This window comes from Cynara cardunculus, unplaced genomic scaffold (genome assembly GCF_001531365.2).
Source record: "Cynara cardunculus var. scolymus isolate 2C unplaced genomic scaffold, CcrdV1 Un_Scaffold_3191, whole genome shotgun sequence".
NCBI lineage: Eukaryota > Viridiplantae > Streptophyta > Magnoliopsida > Asterales > Asteraceae > Cynara > Cynara cardunculus.
The window spans coordinates 21,853-41,014 of NW_020201385.1; the positions used below are offsets into that span (position 1 = coordinate 21,853).

At 34.0% G+C, this 19,162-nt stretch overlaps 1 protein-coding gene across 1 annotated transcript; it reads left to right on the plus strand.

Moving 5' to 3' along the window:
* The first annotated feature begins 514 nt into the window (after positions 1-514).
* On the plus strand, positions 515-2,103 carry LOC112503533. The gene is made up of 6 exons (XM_025107550.1): positions 515-533; positions 861-916; positions 989-1,197; positions 1,271-1,361; positions 1,474-1,653; positions 1,894-2,103. Exons 1-6 carry the CDS (start codon positions 515-517, stop codon positions 2,101-2,103), a joined length of 765 nt encoding a protein of 254 aa, XP_024963318.1.
* The last annotated feature ends 17,059 nt before the right edge of the window (positions 2,104-19,162 follow it).

Genomic DNA, 19,162 nt, shown 5'->3' on the forward strand with positions numbered 1-19,162 from the left:
ATGCAGAGATATCTAATTCTTACATGCATACGTGAAAGAACGCACACACATCTAAGAGCACATTCGCTTATCTTCAAAGCAAGTTAGAATCCCTTTTCAAATATTCTAAATAGTTCTTGCCCAAAACTCATTTTCTTCTTAGTCTTAAACAACAAATGTTTTCTCTTTGCTAAGATCACTTGTGTGTAACTTAGATTGTTTAGATAGGTTATCTTTACCTTATCTTATTCTGCATACAATCTTGTATAATCTGTATTGATTCTTCTTTATCAATATATATTTTAAATTTGAAAAGTTTATTGTTTTGTATTCATCCTCCCCTTCTACAAACTATTTCTAAATATTTTGTAGACCCTAACGAGACCAACAACAAACTATATAATTATTTTGTTACAATTTATTTAAGGGGCTTAAAATCCAAGTTACATTGTGGGATGCGTTTGCTCAGTAATTCAGCGATTATGTTTCTAATCACAAAGACAACGGGGTTGTTGTTATTGTAATTCCTTTTGCAATGGGGAAGATTTACCGAGGTTTGTGTCACTCATAAATTATTATTTCTTTTAAGCAATGTTGTATTAACTTCAATTATTTGTTCTCTTTCAGAAAACCATTTCTTTCTAATTCATTTAATGGTACGACGTTGTTCATCAATTCTGAATTGGATTAAATCAGGGATTTTAAGAATAGGTCGACAAACATTATTTTCTTTATTTTTTCTTATATATCTGGTATTTTTTTAATATACATTTTTGTTTAATTATATTTTTAATTCAATAGTTTGATTCAGGAGAGTGGCGAATCTAAATCGTCACAATAGCTTTTAATGCTCTCTGGATTGTCTTATTCATATCGTGAAGATTTTCTAGATAAAACCAGTAAACCAAATATTGTTGAAATTAGTGAAACTGTTGAGGTACTTATTTTTAATATGGTTTTTATACATTCAATGATTGCATTTTATCATAATATATCCTACTTTATACAGGCGAAGTCACTAATTATCTTAGGAAAAGTTAAAGCGTTTAGAAAAGACATTCCTTGGTTTTACATGGGTTGCAAAAGGTGTAACACAAAGGTTCGACCCACGTACACTATAACAGATAAAGATGATGGATCAGGTATGGTTGTAGAAATGAAAAAGTTTGAATGTAATTCTGATAGATGCAGGGGGCAAAAAACTGATGTTTTGCCAAAGTTAGAACTACATTATAGTACTTTTTTGTATCTTTTATATTCTTATATTAATATCGACATAATAATCATATAGGTTCAGAATTCCTTTGAGAGTTCAAGATGATACTGGAATTGTATCATTGACGTTGTTTGATAGGGAAGCTAACAAGGCTTTGAATCAATCTGCAACAGAACTATATTAAAAAATTAAAGAGGTATGATTGGATGTTTAATCTTTTTTTTGTAAATTTTTTTATTTGCTTCCAAATGTTTATTAATTGTTGGATTTTTTTCCAGCATGGTGATTTGGATATGTTTTCGGACGATTTGGATATTTTGCGTGATCAAAAATTTGCGATAAAGATCGAAGTAAATGATTACAACATAAAAAACAGTTGTTTTGTTTATGGTATTTCAAAACTAACCGATGATGATAACATTTTGAATGAATTGGAGATGAGATTTACTGCTCAACAGGTAATAATTATCATTGCCATAAATTTCATCCAATTTAGTTTCAAATCTTTGGAAGTCAAACATTATTTTACGATTTATTACGCCGCCTGTTGAATCCGAGTCTGTAAATGTTCATTCAACAAATTTCGGGTCTCAAGAGAAGTTAAAGGTATTATAAATGCTACCTTCAATGTAATTTGTAAATTTAAATGAAAGCAAGTACTTCTTAAATAACATATGTGACTATTATCTTATTTGAAGGATGTTGTTTCAGGTACGGGTGAGAATGCAACACCCTCCGATGTGGAGAAGAGCACAACAGATAGTCCGGAATCACAAGGGAATTTCTATGAGAAAAGGCTTGGTAATAGTATTAATCGTAAACGTGATTTTGAAGGTACTTATGATGCCGATCATGAAAGGAAAGGGTCGGCAACCAAATCTCTAAAAATTCCAAAACTTGAAAAGTGATATTCTTCATTTTGATGGACAACTATATTCACTCTTGTCTTTGGTATGTCTTTTGTGGTTGGATTTTGTTTTGGACACAAATTTCTCAATTGGTACTATTATTCTGTTATACCCTTTATTTGTTATTTATTTTTTTGATTTATTATGAAAATTATTTACATTAGTACATAATTGTGTACGTTATGCCTACCACAAAAGTGTTAATGAGAGACCTTCTTTTGAGAAGTATGCAATGTCAATTTTGTACTCTAAACCCTTCTAGGTCTTGATTAATTGGTAAGAGTTATTTCCCAGAGTTAGAAGATAACTCTTATTTGTCGTTTTCCAGACTTATAAGACAACTTTGGTCTGTTTTTTTCCATAATTATAATGTGCATTAAATTTCCATTCTTATAAGACCGCTCCAAAGTAGAAGTAATCAAACTTACCATTTGGAATTAAATTTCTAAAGTATAAGTCTGAAGAGTCATTTTTAAGAGTTGACTCAACCGAATTCTGAAGTCCTCTTTTCCAGACAGACCACCATGTGAACCACCATAGACAGCTTATGATATGGGTGTAAATGATGCGATTCGAGCTCAAGTGTCACTTTAATTGACTCGAACTCAAAACCCAATTTCCAAGCTCGGACTCGACTCAAAAACTCGAGAGTAGTAAAAATCAAAACTCGACTCGAACTCGATAACTATTTCTCAAGCTCGAACTGGAACTCGATAACTATTTCTCAAGCTCGAACTAAGCTCGAATCAAAGATCGAAGTCGAGCTCGAATCAAGCTTGAAGTCGAGCTCCAATCAAGCTCGAACTACAACTCAAATCAAGCTTGAACTCGAACTCGAATCAAGCTCACCCATTGAAATTTATGAAATTTTAGGGTCTTTCTCTTATAAATTTTAAAACTTAAAGGTGTTCTTTTAGTTTTTATAAAACTAAAGGGGTCAACTTCAAATTTCATCATCAAAAAAGACAAAGTTCGAAATTTCATTCATCTTCCTCTCTTTTTATAACATCTTTTCTCCATTCCTTTACCATCTCTCTTCCAATGTAGGACAATTTCACTAACTTTTTTTATAGTTTTTCTTTGTCTTTTTTTAATTGTGATTTTAATAGAAAATAATTGATTATTTTTTGTAATTAAAAAATGCATAATTTTGTTTAAATAACTAAAAATATACGACATTTTTATTATTTATATTTTACAAATTCTATTTTAAAAACTGATTGTATTTTAAAACTAATTATATATAAAATCATCAAGTATCTCACAAACTTTTCGAGTCGAGTATTGGGTAGCTTGGCTCGACTCGTAATATATCGAGTCGAGTTCGAGTTCGACCAAGCCTATTCTAGTCGAGTGTTGACCGAGCTTTAACCGAGTCGATCTCGAGTAGCTCGCGAGTTGTCTCGTATTGTTTACACCCCTAGCTTATGCACAGTCCATGCAGACCTTCTGCCTTGCCTATGTAGGGGTGTCAAGTATGAAAATTTTTACTTCCGACTAACTTGCAGAGTTACAATATGGAGTTATTTTTCAGACTTACAAGACAATTGTAATCTGTTGTGCTTCAAATGTTTTCTCGAACTCATCTTACATACTTAGTATAGAACTCTGAACTATTGGGCTTAGATGTATTTTTACTCATTTCTCAGACTTAGAAGACTACCGAACTCTATTTTTTCGGAGTTACATTTTAAAAAGAACTTTTAACCGTAGAAAGCAACTCTTAAGTATTGCCTGCCAGATTCATTCTTAGAGTTGTTTCAAGAAATATAACATTTATTCGCATAGTGCACGCACAACTTTTGTCTTGCCTATACACACAGCTCTGAAATCTGTAGAGAATAGCTTCAGAGTTATTTCAAGACTTATCAAATAACTCTAAACTATGATTTCCCATATCAAAGGACTTATTTACCAGAGTTATTTTGTTAAATTATAAGTCTGATTAATGGTCGTCTCTTTATTATCGTAATGATGAATATTAAAGTTTCAAGTATGCAGTATGCTTCTCCAAACATATCTCATTTCTGGATTTCTTTTATTCAAACTTACAAATCTGAACGCCACAGACTTATCAAACAACTCCTGCATTTTGTTTTACAGAGTTACAATGTGGAGTTATTTTCTAGACTTAGAATAAAACACCTCATACTTTTTCTCCAAACTTACAACACTGCTATAAAGTCTTGGTTTTCAGAGTTTCTAGCAGACCCGAAGATGTTAATGTAGAAGCTTGAACTATGCAATATGCTTTTTCAGACATATCTCATCTTTGGATTTCTATACTTAATACTTAAAAGTCTGAACTCCACAATCGTACATGAAATAACATCCTTTGGATAAAATGGTAGTAACATATGTTATTTTAAGTGATAATTTTACAAAATATATTAAATATAGCATTTATAGTACCTTTAAGTTTTCTTCATAACCGAAATATGGTAAGTACTAATCTCAAATCCAAAGAAGATTAAGCGAAACCCTAATCGTCTAAAAAAACCTATCACTAATCGAATGAAGAATGGTTTTGAAGCATGCATCTCACATTGGAAATTGAATCGACATCTTAGGGAACATCAATTTGTGAATCGTCGACTTGGGTCTTAGGACAATAGGATGGGAGCGGCCTCTTGGGAAAGTAAATTCCGAGTTGCAATTTGGTACATTGACAACTTCTATATTATGCATTATGACTTGATTTTAAGACTTTTAAGTCTTTATGCATAAATCTATTTCCCTTATGCATTAAAAATTGTTTTTAAGAGTTTCATAAAATTTGGTTTATAAAGTAGTATAGATATATGAAAATTAAGACAAGTTCATATGGAAAATGTGTTCCAAAATTATATGGAGCAGTTTAGTGTGTGTGTGTGTATATATATATATATTGAAGTTAATAATCAAAAATTGCACATCTCCTTCCTTTTGTCTCTAAAACCCACAAAAACCAAACATCTTTAAAAGAACACCAAAAAGGAAAGTTGAAAAGAGTTACACAAATGAAGAACATATAAATATTAAACATTTAGTTTTTTCTGATATTAACTCTTTCGGTAATACCTTATTAGCCATGGGATTATTACAAAAGGATTTGAAATGAATGAAGCCTGGTCTGATGCTATCACCCATCTATATAATATCATAAGAAAAGGAGTGCATGCATCGAGCCATGCAACATCCCTCACAAACCACTACTTGTCTCATTCTCTGAACAGACCATTGACTTCTTCTTCTTCTTCTTCTTCTTCCTATAAACCCTAATATTGTTTCATGTATGCTTAATCTGCAGATACAGATAAATATGTGTGTATATATATATATATATAAAGAGAGAAAGAGAGAGAAAGAGAGAGAGAGAGAGAGAGAGAGACTGGATGTGGGATGGGATGTATTGGAAATCGTAAGGCCACATATAGGTGATATATATAGAGTTTTGAAAATGATGATTGAAATGACCCCCTAAAGTTTGAATAAGTTTATGCCCTTTCCAACTTGCATCGAATTGTGCCTGTATCATACTCTCTTCCTTCCATGTTTTAATTACTATTTTTAAATCCATTAATTGAATAATTAATTTTTTCCCATGTCTTAACTGATTTCCCTATTAAATGGGATTTAGTTTCATAGTAGAACCAAAATGCTCAATCAGAATATAGCTTTGAATATTTAGATTCAGACTTCGAAGTCTGAAGTAATGTCAATTTAGAATAATGTTGAATTATAAGTATGAATGATGGTTGTTCCTTTGTTATGGTAATGATCAATGTAGAAACTTCAACTATGCAGTCTACTTTTCCAAACATTTCTCATCTCTAGAATTATACTCTTCAGAGATAGAACTCTGTTCACTACAGAGTTTCTCGACATCTATGGTATTTTGTTTTCTAGAGTTATAATGTGGGAATATTTTCCAGACTTAGAAGAGAAATCTGACCTGCTGTTTTACAAACTTATAAGACAACTCTGGTATGTTGTTTTCCACAATTATAATGTGCATTTAATTTTCATCCTTATAAGACAGCTCCAAAGTAGAACTAATCAAACTTACCATTTCGAGTTAAATTTCCAGTGTATAGGTCTGAAGAGTCATTTTCAAGAATTGACTCAACCGAAATTAGAAGTCTAAAGTAATCTCAATTCGGATTTATTCGCAGACTTATAAAATAACTCTGAACTATCGTTTCCCAGATTAAACCACTTACTTCCCACACTTATTTTACTGAATTATAAGTATGAATAATGGTCGTCCCTTTGTTATGGTAAGAATGAATGTACAAGGTTGAACTATGCAGTATGCTTTTACGAACATACTTCATTTATGGATTTCTTTTATTCAATCTTACAAGTCTGAATGGCACATATTACACCACACCTCCAGTATTCTGTTTCCGGAAGTTAGAATGCTAATTTATTTTCCAAACTTAGAATATAACTCCTCAGAATTCTTCTCCAAACTTACAACTCTGTTATAAATTTTTTCCATTTCAGAGTTTCTAGCAGACCTACTAGTGTTACCGTAGAAGCTTTAACTATGCAATATGCTTTTCCAAACATATCTCATTTCTGGATTTCTATACTTAAGACTTACAAGTCTAAACTCCAGAAACTTCTCCCATAAATCTGGTAATCCATTTTCCAGACTTATAATCTAGAGTTACTTTTCAGACTTAATAAACAACTCTCCAGACTTATCTTCCAAACTTACAAGACTGCTATAAACTATGTAGTGTTCGTCTTGAAATATATAGTCTCATTTCTAGATTTATATTCTTCACTCTTTGAAGTCCAAATTTTAACAAATTTTAAAAGATCTTAAATAATTTAATATATGATATCTAACCCATATCCTTCATACTAAAAAATCGGATATGTTAAATGTTCTTCAGAGTTCCCATTACTCTTAGGAATTAAAGAAACTTGCAAATCTGATTTTAGAAATCCCAACAAAGTAAGAACTGTTAAGTTTGTAATCAGGTGTTTTTTAGAGTTATTTCAACAGCTTAGAAGACAACTCTGAACTCCTGATCTTCAGAGTTCTTGTCAGTGTTAATTTCCACCACTACATCTCTGAATTATTTTCCTTCAGGGTTACACTTCATACTTGCTTCCCATACAACTGGATTGCGAAGTCTTACTCTTAACAACCACGATCCAGAGATACATATCTACATACTTCAGAGTTAATAAGTCTGAAATTTGCATTCTGATTCAAAGAAAATGTAAATAAAGAAATTTCATAGTTAGTCACTCTATACTAATGACTGTTACTCTTGCTACTTTTTTTTTCTTACTATGAAGTCTAGACTTTCATTTATGCTTTATTTCATGAGTAGAGGTCTGAATAAACATCATTCAAATTTAGTGACTACATCGCTGAAGTCAAACTCTGCAGAATTTTTTCTCTGCATACACAATTCTGAACCAAAGTCTGGAAAGCAGTTTACTTACTATAGATCCATTGACACGTGTACATTATAGTTTGCAAAACTGCCTCTTCGATGTAAACGTTTGTTTCTTATATTATTATTGTTCTTACAGACATGTTATGTTTCCTACTACAATGAGAATGGTATGTTTAAGAGAACTAATTAACTGCATCCATTTTCTTTTTATTGTTGTTCCTAACAATTTCTTATCAAATGACTTCATGTACTCTTTTCTTATTAAAGGATTAATTTTTTTTATAGATCTATCTAAAACATGGATTCCATGTATGCTAAAGAAAGGAGAAAACTTAGGAAGATAATTTTGAATAGTGGTAAACAATCATTCAAGTCTACGTCATCAAACACTAAAGGTACTTCAATCAACAGAGTTTTTAATATGATGTTCAATAATGGAAATATTATCTCTTCAAATATTATCTGTTTTTGGGCATTGAAAAGAACCAAAAATGTCTCCTTTAATCACTGGAGTAACAGTGGGAGAGCATTGTTGCATGTTCTAACATGCAAGACTTCATTTTAAGGTATGTACATTGATCCACTTGATTTTTAATGAAACCATTCTTCTTCATGACTTCATCAAATTTCAAGTACCACTGTCGTGATGCTTGTTTTAACCCGTATATGGATTTCTTTAGCTTACATACCATGTGTTTGCAACACTTAAGCTTAAAACCTTCGGGTTGTGTCATGAACACATCTTCATGCAAATCACCATTAAGGAAAGTTGTTTTAACATCCATCTGATGTAACTCTAAATCAAAATGAGCTACTAGGTCCATGATGATCCTTAGGGAATCCTTTCGTGAAACAGGAGAGAAAATCTCCTGATAATTGACTCCCTCTTTTTGGGTGTAGCCTTTAGCAACCAAACGTGCTTTATATTGTTTGGCGTTACCATTTGGGTCTAGCTTGCTTTTAAAGACCCACTTGTATCCTATAGGTTTTATACCCTTAGGAAGTTCAATAAGTTCCCAAACATCATTTTTACTCATGGAATCAAGTTCGTCGATCATAGCTTTATTCCACTGAGAAGATTGGTCACTATTAATGGCCTCGTTATAAGAGATTGGATCGTTGCACTTTCCAATATCCAAATTAGCTTCATTAAGGTAAGTTACATAATCATCAAAATTAGTAGGTATTCTAGGCCTTGATGACCTCCTTAATGCAATTTTGGGTTCTTCAGGCTCAATGGAAACTTCAGGAATATAATCATCTAAGTTTGATGTTTCTTCATTTAATGGCATATTTGGAGCAACATTATCCTCAAAAGTGGTACTAGGTGGAGCAATGTCATCTGTTAGAGGCACAACAGGATGAAAAGGTAAGAGGGTCATTGGCCCCTTCTCTTTGACTTCTTGTAAGTTGATGTCATGATGTGCATTGCTCCCACTAACATTAGATTTCTCTAGGAACTCGGCATGGCGAGTTTCAACTAGGCGAGTGGAATGAGAAGGACAATAGAATCTAAATCCCTTTGATCGTTTGGGATACCCTATAAAGAAACAACTAATAGTTTTCATGTCAAGCTTTTTTAGTTGAGGGTTGTAGAGCTTAGCTTCATTCGGACAGCCCCATATTTTCATATATATCTCAAGCTCGGTTTTCTTCCTGTCCAAATTTCATAAAGTGTCTTGGGAATAGCTTTAAAAGGAACCCTATTGAGAATATGGACAGTCGTCTTTAATGCCTCAATCCATAAGAGTTGGGGTAAGTTGGTATTTGCTAACATACTTCTTACCATATCCATAAGGGTCTTATTTCTTGTCTCAGCAACACCATTCTACTGAGGAGTACCCGACATGTTAAATTGGTTCACGATCCCATGTTCCTGACAAAAGTCAAAGAAAGGACCGGGAGCCTAACCAACATCAGTATGTCTACCATAATACTTGCCTCATCTATCTGATCTTACTACCTTTATCTTACGGTCGAGTTGATTTTCAACCTCGACCTTAAAGGCTTTAAACATGTCAAGTGATTCAGATTTTTCATTTATTAAATACAAATACATATAGCACGAATGATCATCTATAAATGTGATAAACGATTTATGTCTAGATATTCTGGCGGGAAGAGGTCCACAGATGTCGGTGTGAATGATTTCAAACAAACTTGAACTTCTTGTGGCACCCTTCTTATTTCGCTTTGCCATTTTGCCTTTAAGGCATTTAACACATGTCTCAAAATCATTGAAATCGAGAGTTGGTAATACTCCATCTTTCGCGAGTCTTAACATTCGGTCTCGTGAGATGTGACCTAAACGTTGATGCCACAACATAGACGATGTTTCCAAGTCTCTTTTCCTTTTATTGAAATTTTCATTCACATTATATGACAACAAGGATTTTGAGAATTGTTCATCTAAGTACAATTTATAAAGTTCTCCAACAAAAAACCACAACCTATAAAATCGGAATTTAGGCTAATAGTGACTTTGCCATTACCAAATGATACATGATGTCCATCATTTTCTAATTTCTGTATAGATACTAGGTTCTGAGTTATCCTCGGTACATACAGAGTATCATATAAGTTAATACAATGAGCACTTTTCATTACTAATTGTAAAGTGTCCATGGCTTCAACATTTAGATCGTCACTGCTTCCAACTTTAATGGTCCTTTGGTTTCTTTCCAATATCTGAATTGTATGGAATCCTTGTAAGGAGTTTGTAACATGTACCGTAGAACCGAAATCAACCCACCATGTGTTTGTAGGGACATTAATATTAAAAGACTCGTAAATTTTAAAAAGATAATCACCTTTTTTGCTAACCAGTCCTTGAACTTTGAGTAGTCTCGTTGGCCATGACCTTTCTTGTGGCAGAATTTACAACGAGGTGAACCCTTAGGAGTTTTTGAGCTTGAGGATACGTTTGCATTCCTTTTCTAGACCTTTGAGCTTTCTCTAGTGTTATAATTTCCCTCACTCTTTTCGGTGTTTGTGGTTGTAATATGAGCAATATCGGGCTTTTCTACCTTTAGGCATTCCTCCTCTTGAACGCACATGGCGATGAGTTTGCTCATTTGTCACTTGTCTTTCTGAGTATTATAGTTTATTTTGAAAGGACCAAATTGTGCTGGTAGAGAGGTCATTATGAAATGCACCAAAAAACCCTCACTAATTTCTATGTCCATGCCCTTAAGCTTGAGCCATGTCACTCATCATCATGATGTGCTCACGTACACCACTCACACCACCGTACTTTGTATTTAATATCTTTAAGATCAAAGTACTTGCGTGTGCCTTGGAGGTGCCCTTAAATTGCTCCTCAACGGAGTTCATATAATTTTTCGCATTTTCTGAGTCGGGTATGGCTCCGCGAATGGCAACCTAGATGGAATTCTTTATGACCATAAGAGACATTCTTTTTGATCTCTCTCACTGTTTATACATTCGTTTCTGCTCTTGAGAGCTTTGGTCAGTAGGAGAAGCAAGGGGATCATGTCTCAAAGCATAGTCTAAGTCCATCATTCCAAGTGTTAATTTTATAGCATCTCTCCATGACGCGAAGTTAGTGCCAGTCAAAGGTTCAATCCCATAGTTAGGACTTAAAGTGGTCGCTGGATTGATACATTTAAAAACATGTAAATATAGAAAAATGAGTGAATTGGAGCATATAGGGTCATCACATACAGCAAGCAAAAATTAGCGTATTAAAATGAAGTCTATTATAACACCAAAATAATAGACTAAATTAAGGTTCTACTTGAATGTTGGCTTCACGTTGGCTATGACTAACACTCAAGCGGTTCGAACATGCATAAAATAAAATACGTCACATAAATATTACATATCACCTTTGGGCATAAATGTAACACATGTGTTTGTTATGCTTGTTACTTATTTATTCAAATCATCAATCAACTCGTTGTTGGGTTTGTTGAATGACAACTTGAATTTTCTTAACATGACATTGTTAAACTTCTATATTGATTTAAACAACCATTCGTTGGGCCGGTTATCTAAATTAATATAAAAGTTGTCATTTATTAAATTAAGCATAATTAACAATTTGGTCTTGGTTAGAATGTGTTTATTTGACAGCCACCAAAAGTCAAACAATAACCATCAATTGTTTTCACCATTGAATTTGTGCATAGGCAATCGCAGCAGAAAAAAAAAAAGGAAAATTAAGTGTTGAATTATAAAGCCTTTTAAACAAATGTACTTTGCCTTCTGGCCAATAAACAATTATGCAAATGACAAACTCCAAAAAATATATCAATTACGAATATAAAAGATAGTTGCTAGCATATAGTATGTCATTGAGGTAATTGTTGGAAAGTTAAGTAAATGTCTTGTGAAATCTAACTTTTTGTTCCCTTAGTTTGTGTGGTAAAATGCAACTTCAAGGAAATCCCACCAGTCACAATCATGTCAAGTGGGTTTCTAATATATCTGTATTCCAGAATTGATTAGGAATCATATGGGAAGAAGACCAAACAAATTTATCACATATTTGATCTTTTGGTTCAGAGGAAGAAGACGAGACCCCAAAAAGAGAAAATATATATATATATATTTGAATTACTTATCATCTTGAGATGTGTTCACGATGATTCTTGATCATATGGTGACGATGATATACAAACATATGTTAGCAAGCTCTTATAATTAGGGTTCATCAGATTTAGGCGTGACAACTTAGGGTTCATAAGATTTTGGAAAAATTGTGTATCAAACCTTGCTCTGATATCACATGTTGATTAAATCCAACATGTGCTAACATTCAATCATATGAACACCTATCAATTTTAATGATAAACACAGTCAATTTAAGTGGGAAAAACTTACTTGGAAAACCAGTCTTCATTGATAAGTTTGATGTAGAAGATGAAGCCATTGATTCCTTTATGATGTATGGATTGATGGAAGATTGAACGTAGAAATCATTGGTGTTGATTCTCTGATCCCTTAGGGTGAGAGGGAGAGAGCGAGAGCGCCTATGTCTGTTTTTAGACATCTAAATGGAAATCACAAATTTATCCCATATATTATCTATTAACTTCCATCAAGTAACGGTTATGAGATGGGTAGCAGTTATGTCATGTTGGCAAGTACTACTATAAAATGTAAATATAGCAATAATTAAAAAAATAGTTACAGAAATGGTCCTAAGGCCATAAATATTGGAAGTATTCCAACAAGTTGATTCATCCATTAATAGTGGTAATGATCCATACATATACAGGCTTAATGGTCAAAATTGCCATATAATGAGCAGTCTTTTACCTCCAAATGGATCCAACCCAAAATTCTCTCAACTATACATATATGATACTGAGAATGAAGTTTCAAATAGACACAGTTCTTTTCGGTATATATTCATCCTTATACTTCTTAATAAATTTATTTGAATTCCCTAATATGGTTATATTAATGGTTACTTTCAATTTATAAATTTTTATGATATAATTAGTGAACAAAAAGAAGAGTCTACATCAAATTCCGATTGCCTTGATGTTGGGATTATACAATATTTGAAGAACATGCTAGATGCCCAAAATATTTTGGTCAAGTCTTATAGAATGGCAAGAGATGGTTTCCAATGCAACCCTAATGTGAAGCTAAACTTACGGTTTATTGGAAGACGGGAAAAGGATGGAAGAACATATAACCTTCCAACTGCTTCAGAGGTTGCAACTTTAATTGTTGGAGATGATGGTGGTACAATTAAAAAGGGAGATATCATTGTAAAACATCAAACGGGTTATCTACAACAAATAAGTGAATTATGTCCTTATCTTCCTCTTCAATATCCGTTGTTGTTTCTATACAGAGAAGATGGTTAAAAAATTGACATTCCCTATACAGAGATAACATATTCAAGCATAAGTAAAAGACCAGCTGTAACAATGAGGGAGTTCTTCGCCTTCAAACTTCAAGATAGGGTAAATATGTTTACATTAATTCTGTGTGTCCCACTTTAATGATCAATCTTCAAGAACATCTTCAATAATCAAGATAAATGGCAATCTTCATTTTAAGAACACTTGAGAGAAAAAGTCAAATTGGTCAATGTGTATATTTCTCTCAATTATACTGTTTACAATTAAGCTCCTATTTACAAAATCCCTTACAAGACCTATTTATTGGTCAAACTACAAGAGTCAAAGTCAACACATGACTTACAAAGTCAAACTCTCTAAAAATACAAAATATATCTTTAAAGACGAATACCATGATAATTCAATCCTAACATTCGCCCCCTTTGTATTTAGGCTTGAAAGAAAATCTTTTCACAAAACATTCTTCAAAACAAAATGATCTTCTTTTTGAGAAAATGTTCCAAAACATTCTCTCCCTCGAATGTAGAACAAAATGATCTTCTCTTTTCACAATGAAGAATAGTAACAGCAACAGTCTTCAGAAATAGTCTTCAAGATATGATCTTCAAAGAATTTCTTCAGATAACATTCACTAACATTCTCCCCATTACTAACATTCTTCCTATTGAGAAATCTATTACAGTAAACTCTTGTTAAGATGAGATCTTCACATTCAATTTCCCTCAAACATTGTAGCACAAGAATAATCAATAGTCGTTGTATTCACACTCCTTGAGTCTTTTGCCGATTCCCGATCTTCAGAATTGATTATTTCATTCATTATATAATACTCCCCCTTATTATGAAATGAGAAGCATTTGCATCATACACCAGAATAAATGAAATCTTCAATTATGCCGTCAATTCGTAAATTTGTAAGCAGATCTTTTCAAATCCACTTGTATAATCTTTTTAGATTTATGAAAAAAAGAAAAATAACCAATTTCAACTTATGAAATTGTTTTCAAACTTATAAAAAGATTGGCCATTGAATATAACAAATATATTCAGTACAACGAATGTACTTCATATATGAGACTTTTTGAGTTTCATCTCACCAGGACTTCCATTCAATCATCGATAGCTTATAAAAAGCATATCTATGAATGTTTCAGCAAAATAACATAAATTGCAAAATTTGTGTAATATAAAAAAATAAAGCAACTAATGCTTCTGTTTAGGCTTAAAAAGATAAACCGTGTGAACTACACAAATTTATCTGAATTAATATGTGATCAAAAAGATTTGAAGGGGTGGGGGACATATATCCTTCTTTTTCAATATCACTTTTCTCCAAATGAGAAATTGATAGATTGTGAGCTGTGTGCCCCAAGTGTTATTGAAACACTTATCTTTTAAGAGATAAATGGGTAGCTGGTGGGGTTGTGACAAGAATTGGTCTGGGCTTTGCCTTTTTCAATATTAGTCTCCAAAGAATCGAAAACTAATAGATTTCGTTGTATGGTCGGATTATAGAGGTTAGAACAGGATTCTTTTGATCTTTTAATCCTGACACAACTCTCATCAATTCTTTTGGCTCTCAACAACTACCCTTCTCTTTTTCATTTTAAGCTCTGCGCACAAACTCATGTTGTATTTAAGCTCACTCAGATATGGTTGTCCTCATGGGTAGGTCTGTCGATTCTGACATTCCATTGAGGTATTTCTGTAAAGCACTCAGTCCCTCATAAATATAACTGTGTAAGCTCAATTGATCACAAACAGTTGATGAAAATATTATTTCAAATAAAGCTCAAATGATCAGATAAAATTGATCAAGAAAAATATAGCATTTAAGCACAAACAACGAGTGATGTATCAAATAGATTATTCAAAGTATGTGGAAGAAATGAATGAAGTTCTGTAAGTACAAATTTATAAAATAAGAATATCAAAGAATAAAAAATTTGTATCAATCAAAGTAAAAAAATCAGAAAAAAAACTTTGATTACAAACGAGTGTATTATCACCGAAAATGATTTTCATTTAAGAGACGTGATAATAACAGTTTGAAGAATAGATGAAACAGGTATTGGAATTATGTACGACGAGATATTACGCAAGTAAAATCTCAAGAAATATCTGCTCAGTAAAGATACTCGTTTCAAAAACATTTATCAAACTCCTTTCAGAAAACTCCCCTTAGAAATCAGATTTAAGTAATTTTTCTTTTAAGCTCAAAAACCAAAAAATTAAAAAATTTTAGCTCGAGTCCAGAACTAAGTTGTTCAGAAGCTAGTAACATTACAGCTAGGGCTCTGAACCGTTTTGTTCAGAAACCATATACATTTCAGCTCGGGTTCTGAACCGTTTTGTTTAGAAACCACATACATTTCAGCTCGGGTGTAACACCCCATACCACACATTGCATATAACACATACTTCATACGGAAGAAATACATGTTTATGTACCACTCAGGTCCCTTAGTACAAGAATTTACCATACATAATACATATCTTAAAAATTCAAAATACATTTCTTGTACTGATCATCGTTCATCAATCAAAACTATACATCATAGACAAATCTTCATGTAGATATGCATAGAGGAAAATATCACATTTTCTTCTTCCCCTTACCGTCTGTACCTCCCGAAATACATATTTAAAATCACAAAAAGAGGGTTAGACCGAAAGGTCTAGTGAGTTACCCTATTTATGTTATTGCCGGGTGAAAATACCAAAACTTTGTACAAAATAACCTTTTCATATATATAAAAAATATATGAACAAATAGGAACATATTACCACTACCTTTCCACTTTTCAAGCCAAGCATTCAGCTATTCAAAAAACATACTTCAAACCTTTATAGGTTTGAATCAACCAGGTTTCGTATAATGTCACTTTTAAATCTTTTCCATTAAACAAGGTTTATTTAAAGTTTCAGGCCAAACCTATTATTTTCTCCTCAATAACATCCAGACGATTTCAAATAAAAACCCCGATCTTAAACCTTTATGTTGATCCCAGATCTCTCAATAACACTAATAATCTAGTTATGAATAACCAAATTATAGTGATTTAATGAAGAAAGCTATGAAGTCTCAAGAATAAAATAAGAAAGATTAAGAACAATTTTGAGCTTCAAAGGTTTTACTTTATTAGATCATAAACGTAAATCAAAGAGTAAAGAACCTTATTTTTACAATAGACCTAATCATCTATTTATACTAGTCGGCTSTTTAGAAGATAACTATCTATTGCYACTTTCTAGCAAATCTTCTAATAAACAGATAAGGTTTATCTTTTATATGGATAAGCATTATTATCAAGATAAACTCTAATTCCAGCTGTTGACTTGTCATCTCCAGCTGTCATTAACAATGTGATGAATTCATCCTTATCTTTGAATCTTTATGGCCTGCTTGAATGAACTGATAGAAAATCTTCTAAGTGATGTTTGTCCAGAGTATCAATGAGAATGCTTCTTTCCATCGCATCATCCATTGATCCTCTCGTTGAACTCTTCCATCGGTCCAATGATTGAACTTTGTCCATCGATCCTCTGGTTAGTCTGTCCATCGATCCAATGGTCGAATTCCAGACTTAGTCGTTTTTGCYTTGATKTYTTCATTGGTCTTCTGGTTCTTCATCACTTGTTTTTCATTACTTTTTACATTTTGCATTGTGGGGTTTAACAATCACCCCCTAAGTAATGAAATAACAAAGTCTAATCTAGACACATGTGAAGAACAGACACTAGTCTAGAAGAAAAAACACCAAACTCCAAATTTTCATTGGATGATGAAATTTCTTTACAATACTGGAAACAAATTACATCAAGGCAAAATAAGCAAAAATTCCATCTCATCACGGACTACTTGAGTATATTTCACTGAAGCGCAAGAGTAGTCTTCTATAGGAAATGATCGTTGAAATTTCGTGAATGAGATGGCTTCCCTCTTCCCTTGGCATGTGGTTTCTATCCAGTCTTTCTCTAATGTTTTTCTGAAACCATTCAAGTGTATCTGTTGAGTACTTGAAGGCTTCAGTCAATCTGAAGAACTTTTTAACCCCAAATTCGTTCTTGTAAACAAGTCCGAGTTTAGGTTGAGTAAGAACTGAAGCAGAACGTATCTCATGCAAGCTCTGGAAATCTTTATTTAGAGGAGCGCAGGATAACCTCTCAATGCCTAGCCTTAAAGCAATTTCAAAATCGCTTTTGGCTTGGTTCTTCACCAGGGACTCCATTGTCTTGACAATAGCTCTGTTCGCCATTCCAAATCGTATCCCATGATCTTGCCTTTGAGCTGTGTAGGCGTGTAACTCAATCAAGTCATATGGATTGAGGTTGATGAGATCGTTCTCGTTGAAGACGCTAACTACCCCATGGGCTCTTTCCACATTGAACTCGATGTAGCGTATGGCTCTGTTGGCAAATGACTTTATCTTTAAGTCTATGACTCTTCTTATTCCATCGTTCGAAAAGACAGCTTGAGGTGGTTGAGTAGTCTGTCTTATGAAACGATGATGTAGAAGGTTCATAGACTCTGGCGATAGGATTGGAGGATTGGTTGACAGGCTTTCTTCGTGTTCTTGGTACATGTATTGATGGATGTTTTCCATCATTATTGGTTCCCTGGGCGACAATTGAGGTCTTCTCTTTATCGACTCCATGCTTCGAATTATTTCGTCCACCAGACCTTGTGGAGGATGCCTCGAGGAAGAAGGGATGTCCGCATGCACCACAGGATGTTGGTTGAGGGTTATGTCTCGGCTTGGGGTTGTGTATGGGTAGAGGGTGAGTTTTCTTTGGTTGGTTGGGGTGATGAAGGTTAGGTTGTTATGGGTTCTGGTTGTTGGGGTGAAGAAGGTTGGATTGTTGTGGGTTCTGGTTGTTGGGGTGAAGAAGGTTGGGTTGTTATGGGTTCTGGTTGTGTGGAGAATATGAAGGGTTAAGTTGTGCGAGGTGTTGGTGAAGGGGTTAAGGGTAGGTTTGTTTTGGGTGTAGAAGGAAGAGGTTGGTTTTGTTGTGTTGGTGGGGTGGTTGGTTCTTCATCGGTTGAGGAACTCAACACAATAAGGTCTGGAGTTGTGACTAAGGGAACTTGGATATTTTGTTCTTCATCAGAGGGCAAGGCCTTTGGTTCCCTAGCTTGGGTTTGTTGGGTTGATGGTGGTTGCTGTGTTGATGGTTGTTGTTGTTGTGATGGTTGATGTGGTGCAGCGGATCCTGTTTGTTGAGTAGCAGCCGCCTCTGTCTCCCCCTCATGAGGTCCAAGACCTTGATCATCGGGGTCTTGGTTTTCATGCCTTGGGCGTTTGTAGGGGCGGCTGGAAGAGCAGGAAACTCTTGATCTATTCTAATTTTTCCACATTCGAATGTGGGATGTGAAAGTGCATACTCGATCCTTTCTGTGCCTTTCTTCCATTGTGCGAAAGAGAGTGTTTGTCCGTTCTTGTTGGTGTTGTAAACTCTTCCTTAACGTAGTGGTGGGTTCAACGAATCGAGCAGCAAACTTTGCACTTATCTCATTGACAAAGGAGATAAGTGCCTTGGATAGAGCCCGTAGGTCGGCTCTTGTAGCAAAGTCTGCACCAGTAGAGGGAGGAGGTGGCACAGAGGTTGTGGCAGATGATGGAGGTTGGGGAAGGTTAGCAAGAAGATTTCTCACCTCTGCACTAAAGGATGAAAAGGCTGCTTCATAGGAGGGGCCTGCAGAGGGAGGTGGGGCTTGAGTTTGTGGTGGGATTTGGTTAAGTATGGTGGCGGGTAATTGGGTGAGCGTTGTTTGTATGGTGGCCATTTGGTTGGTGAGGGTGGCAAGAGTTTCAT